Below are 6,659 nucleotides of genomic sequence, written 5' to 3'. Positions count from 1 at the left end.
AAAAGGATCAGGTGGAGGACCCAAATGACTGGGAGTCACCAACCCCTTTTGGAGAAAAGATGGGTACAACTCAGTGTACGTCATAGGGATTGAAACAAAAGGAGGTCTACCCCTTTGTACCCTATTCTGATTTGGAAGATTCTGCGGACGTGGAGCTTGAACCCTTGGCTATTGATAAACTGGAGCCATAGGTGCTTGCTGGTATACTGGTGCTTGTTGAACAAGTTGATAGATAAGAACTTGTGATTGGCTGAAAGCTTGAGTGATTGCTGCCACATACGGTTGTTGGATATACTGCACTGAATAAGTTGGTTGTTGTTGGGGAACTTGTTGTTGTTTCTTCTTCCACGAGCGACTCCTTCTTTGACCGGTTGACACTGCAATCGTTTCACCTTCCTTTTTTCTCTGAAAACCTCCAAAAAACTTTTTGACATTGTTACCGGATGTTTCAGTGGTGGTTATCATTTTGCCATTTTTCAATCCAATCTCAACCTTTATACCCATGGCAACTAAATCAGAAAAACTAGATAATACACTACTCACCATTCTTTCATAAAACATAGGCTTTACTGTTGTAACACCCCAAAATTTGCCCTCCTCATTCATGCATTCATTTTTAGGTCATTTAGCATTTCATATTTCATTTCATCATGTCAATCAAGATCAGATCCAAGATGCTTGAACATCATCCAAGACACTTTGTAGGTTCTATCCGGGTGATCAGTCAACATAAGGGAAAGACTTGAGTTACTTCCAACAGGTTCAAATGGGGTCTATTCATCATTCAAAGCGCTAGTCTTGAAGGAGCAAAAAGAAGAGCTTGAGCTGTCATGCTCGCTAGGCGAGCAGCATGGTTCGCTAAGCGAACTGAACTGTCATGCTCTCTAAGCGAGCAGATCCTTCGCTAGGCAAAGCTCACACGTTTTCAGAAAATAACAAAAGGTCATGGGCTTGAGTTACCCTCATTTGAGCCCACAAAGTCACGAAAATCAGGTTATAAATTCAGAATTTCACTGAGCCAAGGCGATTCCATTCCTATTATCAGAGAGAGAAAGAACAGAGCTGACATGATTCAGAGCAACCTCCAGGGACTGAAAGGAACTCATCTGCAAAGAACCTATTCTGCCTCGTACAAACCCTAAGATTGCTCTGCAAACCCAACCGGGCAATTCAATTTCATTTGATCTCTCCAATCAGGTTTGCCCTATTCCCATTACTTTATGCTTTTAATTTGAATACTCTGAATGTATGACGTATTATCGTGAGGTTTTGCCCACAGGTAGATATGCATGAATATGTAAAACAATGCCTTGAATGTTTGATCACTTAATTTCTGGAAGGGATACCATAGGGTTTGGAGTCCCTGAAATCGTACTGTTATCAATGGGAAGCCCAGAACCCGCAGGCGTTCGCTAGCACCATCGCTAGGCGAGCCTGTAGCGAAGCTTTGCTAAGCCTTCGCTAAGCGAAGCAGTAGCGAGCGTGACAGAAGTTGTTTTTTGCTCTTTGATCTATTTGGTGATTGTTATGACATGATTTCTCTTGCCTCCGTGCACTGTTTACCTGACGCTTTGTTGTCATGTTTCCTTTGTTTGGTGCAACTCTTGATTGCGCCCTATCTTGTTTCTCTAACCTGTTTGTTGAGTTTTGTGAGGGCTCACATGACTCCTGAAAGGATAGCTCGCTTGGCATTCCACTTTATTTGTGGGATACCATTTGGAGATCTATTCCGATTACCTGTATTGACTTGCTTTCTTTGATGGTGCCAGCTCGAGAGATCTCTGGGTTTCTTACTTCGTTAGTTGCTATTACTTCAGATTCTTATCCGTGCGGTAGATCTCTTGATCCCTTTATTTTTCCCGCATTTTACCGTTTTCTTAGCAGGAAGACCTCAATAGGAGGCAATGTTTTCTTTTGTTTGTTTACTTTTGTGCCCAAGGACCTCCAAGAAGAGGCACCAGTGTTGAAGACCTTCATGAAGAGGCAATTGACAGATAAAAGGGATTAGTATTCAATCCCCAGTTATTCCGTGCGTCGTTCTTTAAGATCACACTACGTGTCGATGCTTCAGAACAAAAGCCCAAGATCTTTTGTCCGGTCAGTCAGTGGAGAGGGTTCCATCTTTCTGAACCCCCACGCCTTGTCATGAGCTCACCCTATCCAGGGTTAAGAGCTATGAGGTCTTTCCCTCATCACCCTCTTGATCTGCTCAACCTGACGTTCAATGTTAGTGGTTAAGAGCCCGTTTAATTACCCTTCCATGGCTTGTTTGTCGAGGTCGATATGACCCCTCTTGACTAAAGCCCTACCCATGTATGTTTGAGCCCCTTGTTGGTGTGTTTACTTTATGCTATATATTTTCGTGTGGTGTGATCGTCTCCCCATAGGATTGCTAGGCTTCGGATAGTCTCTCGTTTGCATGACAATTAAGGTAGCGCGGTTCCTTCGTCTAGGACTGCCTTTTTGCATGAGCATCCCTAAAACACAAACAAACTCATTGATTTTTCTTCTCCTAAGAACACGTTAATTCCTTCTACTATAGGCGAGTAAGTCTCCCAAGGTCGAGCATCCGGTAGATTGCGTAGTAACGTCGTTCACCCAAATAACACAACCCTTAACCCGTAGTTAGCCGAACTACGGCTTGCTCTGATTCTTATTCCAGATGAGATACGTAGGCATAAGACGTGATGTCTTAGCGAGCACACATCCCTTTAACCCTTAGGCAGCCGAGCTACGAAGACTCTGATTCTCATATTCATATGAGATACGTATGCAGTGGATGCGACATCCGTGCGAGTCATTTTCTTTTGACCCCTCTTTTAGTAAATAGTGCATTAGATAAACCCACACCCTTTAGACAGAACCACAAGAGTGGATCCCGTAGAGTACTACGGATGCGTAGGGGTGCTAATACCTTCCCTTCGCATAATCGACTCCCGAACCCAAGATTTGGTTGCGAGACCTTGTCTTTTCCTTTCCTTTTTTCCAGGTTTACTTCGAGCGTTTCCTTTCCCTCCTTTGGGATAAATAACGCACGGTGGCGACTCTTCTGTCATTTTCTTTTTCGCCGGTTGTTTTTTTCGCATTTCCTTTTTCGTAGGTTGCGATAGCTGGCGACTCTGCTGGGGACACCGGTTTCCCTAAGCGAGTCCCTCCTAGCTTTTGTAGGTTTCTTGTTTGTTGGGTGTTTATTCTTTTGTACAGTTATTTATTTTTCAGTACTTGTGTACATAGCATTACCGTGTCTATTGGCTCTGTTGGTTTGGTTGTTTGTGGGAGTGGGATTTTCTGCGTGAGATAGGCCCAATACACAGGCCTGAGTGCACTTAGGATTAGCGTGGTTTCACATGCCCTCACGTTCCGTCTCAGTCTGATGTTGGAATATGAAAACACAATTCAGATGTGGATCTTTCTAGAGAATTATGTGGTGTGGATCTCCTACAGTGCTAGAGCTATCTGGGAGAACCGTTAAGTCTGGATGACCTTTAGGATGACTTTTACCTTACTTTCATGGGAACTTGGCTGAGACACTCCTCTTATAGTGGTAATGCCAAACCGGAAACGGTAGACGTTATTACTATTCGGCCTGAGAGTCCGTGATATCAATGTCTCTACCCTTTAGCCTCCGCATGTGAGCTGGGTGGGTTGTTTACAGGTGTGCAGGAACCCTTGACCTCATCATACCCTGATATCTGATACCTGGTACCTGATCGTCATGGTTCTATTTCCTGGATCCGAACTTCTGGCACTGGTTTTATTTGTGGATTTGAACCTTTAAACCTGCATACCCGACCGCCGACTTTTGAGGATTTCTTCACAGAGAACACCTCGTGGTTTAGTATATGGCCGGAACCAGTCACATGTCCTTTGCATTGCATAACATCATCTTCATATTTGCATCCAACATCTTATGCTTATTCATTTGCAGGGTATTCCCTTTCTCGGTTTGGTTTGGCTGATCTGTGCTTATTATGGATGCTCCCAGGAAGAGTAATGTGACCTATCATTTCTTCGATACCAAGATCGGCCCATTACGTCAGATGGCAACATCTTATGGCAACATCTTGCCTATGGTTGAAGACTTGGATGCTTCTCAGAGGAGTCTGATACATACTTGCTTGCAGTTTTATGATCCTCAGTTGCGTTGCTTCACTTTTCGGGATTTCCAGTTGGCTCCTTTATTGGAAGAGTATGTAATGATCTTGGGTGTTCCTCTACAGCATTGTGTCCCTTTTCAACTCCGATATGCCTCCACCAGAGCATAAGGATATTGCTAAGGCTCTTCATCTGGAAGTGTTTGTTGTGAAGGAAAATCTCTGTTCTAAGGGAGGTCTGTCTGGTTTTCATCTGGATTTTGTGGTAGGCAAAGCCGAAGAGTATGCTGCTCAAGGCAATTGGGAGGTTGTGTGTGCTCTGTTAGCATTGAGTGTCTATGGTATTATGCTATTCGCCGATGAACCGAAGTTCGTAAGTATGAGTGTTATTCATATCTTTCTGCTAAGGAACCCGGTTCCCACCCTTCTTGGTGATTTCTATTTTTCGGTGCACAAAAAGAATGAGAAGAGACGAGGGAGATTGGTCAGATGTTGCGCTCCATTGTTCCATAAGTGGCTCGTGGGGCACTTGCCAAATGACGATGCTTTTCTGAATCCGCATCAAGCCAGGAATTGGGCTAGAAGGTTGGTTGTCTTGACTGCTAAAGACATCAGATGGTGTAATCAGAATACCAAAGGTGGCGATTTTGTGGTTAGCTGTGGGAAGTACCCTAATGTACCATTGTTGGGTATGAAGGGTTGTATCAACTATAACCCGATTCTTTTGAGAAGACAATTAGGGTATGCCTTGACTCACGCTTCTAAGGATCAAGATCTGGTGGAATCTTTCTACTTCCCAGTGCAAGATAATCTAGAACTGGTTAAGCAAGCCGCTGGAGCTTGGAGGAATATTCAGACTAAAGGTGCTACTGTCTATGGGAAATGTAACAACATCTCTTCTTCCCAGTATGATAGTTGGCTGCGAGAAAGAGCTCGGATTACTCTTCTACCTTTCTCTATGGGAGAACCATCTGATCCGGTTATTGTTGAGTCTGTCAGCATGGTTGAGTACAACAGTTTGAAGCAAGAAAAGGGAAAAGTCGATAAGTTGAATGTGAAGCTGAGTGAAGGCCTCAGGAAAACTTTGTGCGCTAAGAAAGAAGCTGAGAGAGAAGTTCAAAGATTGAATGAGCTTCAAAAACAAAGCAATGAGAGGATTGCTGAAGATGCTGATTACATCCGTAAAGTCTGTTCAGGTGAGGATATACTGAAGAAAGCTTACAAGGCTGCTAAGGAGCAGTTAGGAAGAGCTGAATATAGGCTTATTGAGCGCCAGCAAAGGTGGGAAGAATTGTTTGATTGCCGAAGACAGGTTGAGATAGAAATCAGAGCAAAAAATGAGTAGTTGAAGAGTAAGGAGAACGAGCAGCATGAAGCACTCCGATTGGCTGAACAAGAGATCGTCGAACTAAAGATTCGAGCAGGGGTCAAGAGAACAAAAGAACAAGACAAGTACAAGAAATTAGAAGAAGCGGTCAAGACGAGGAATTTGTTGATTCAAGGCCTTACAGAACACCCTACTGACCCGGTTACAGAGGCGCTTCTTAAGGAAGTTCGGGAAGACTCGTTTGGGCTACATGTTTGACTCCTTTTGCTTTTGTAGAGTTCATCATCAGGCTTGTTGATGGGTTCTCATTTCTTTGTTCGTCACGCTCAGAACAGCTTGTATTTTGACTATGACACCTTTCGGATGTTTCATTCTCTTTGATTATTTCGGTATTGTTTTGCACGTGCGATTGCAGTTGTACACGTTGTTCTGGAAGGTCAAACCGGAATTGAGAAGGGGGGTGCCTTGAAATTGAATAAGCAGTGCATCATATACCATGCATACTAACCCTTGTTTGTTTTGCAGGTGTCACCGCAGTGTCTAATGTTTGTTCCCTGTTTCAGGCATTATTGGTCCCAAGCGAGTCGACAGGTACCCGACAAAGGAAAATCGTCTGCAATTAGCAATGGACCAGGTACAGAAAGAGCTGGCTGATATGCGTGAAAGGATGGATCAGTTCATGACATTGATGACTGGTATGGCAGAAGGCCAAGAAAAGCTGAGGGAATTGGTTGAGCAACCGACGCCCGATCCAGAGGTAGAGATACCAAATGCTGAGAACGCTGATAACCCTATGAACACTGGTAACACGGGTAACCCAAATGCTGATGGAAACCCGGGTAATCTTGGCAACACGGGGAATGTTGGAAATGGTATTGGCGGAAGGTATAATGCGAATCAAGGAATTCGGATTAACGGGTGCCCCGTTACTGAAGATTATCAGTATGATCAATTCTCTTTGCATGACGAAGCCCACGAGACCACTCGCCGTATGGATGAGCTTGCTGAGAAGCTCAAATCTTTGGAGTCTCAAAATTCCTTAGGTTTTGATGTCACAAATCTTGGTCTGGTTCAGGGAGTAAGGATTCCTCATAAGTTCAAACCCCCTACTTTTGAGAAATACAACGGGGCTTCTTGCCCACGCACTCATCTCTAATCTTATTTGGGAAGGTTGGGAGCTCACACGGAAGATGAAAAGCTGTGGATGTACTATTTTGAAGATAGTCTAACTGGAGCTT

The 6,659-nt window shown here is 43.9% G+C and overlaps 1 protein-coding gene across 1 annotated transcript; it reads left to right on the top strand.

The window, feature by feature from the left end:
* Nucleotides 1–4,245: 4,245 nt before the first annotated feature.
* On the top strand, nucleotides 4,246–5,439 carry LOC127102724 (uncharacterized). Its single transcript, XM_051040070.1, has one exon. The coding sequence runs from the start codon at nucleotides 4,246–4,248 to the stop codon at nucleotides 5,437–5,439; it is 1,194 nt and encodes a 397-aa protein (XP_050896027.1).
* Nucleotides 5,440–6,659: the final 1,220 nt, after the last annotated feature.

Source organism: Lathyrus oleraceus, chromosome 1, assembly GCF_024323335.1.
Source record: "Lathyrus oleraceus cultivar Zhongwan6 chromosome 1, CAAS_Psat_ZW6_1.0, whole genome shotgun sequence".
Taxonomy (NCBI): Eukaryota; Viridiplantae; Streptophyta; class Magnoliopsida; order Fabales; family Fabaceae; genus Lathyrus; species Lathyrus oleraceus.
The sequence above is the reverse complement of the archived record's forward strand: the minus strand, read 5'-3'. Positions and strand labels throughout refer to the sequence as shown.

Bases quoted from the DNA above. Each gene is read 5' to 3' on its own strand.
- LOC127102724 (XM_051040070.1), top strand. From the start codon at position 4,246: ATGCCTCCACCAGAGCATAAGGATATTGCTAAGGCTCTTCATCTGGAA.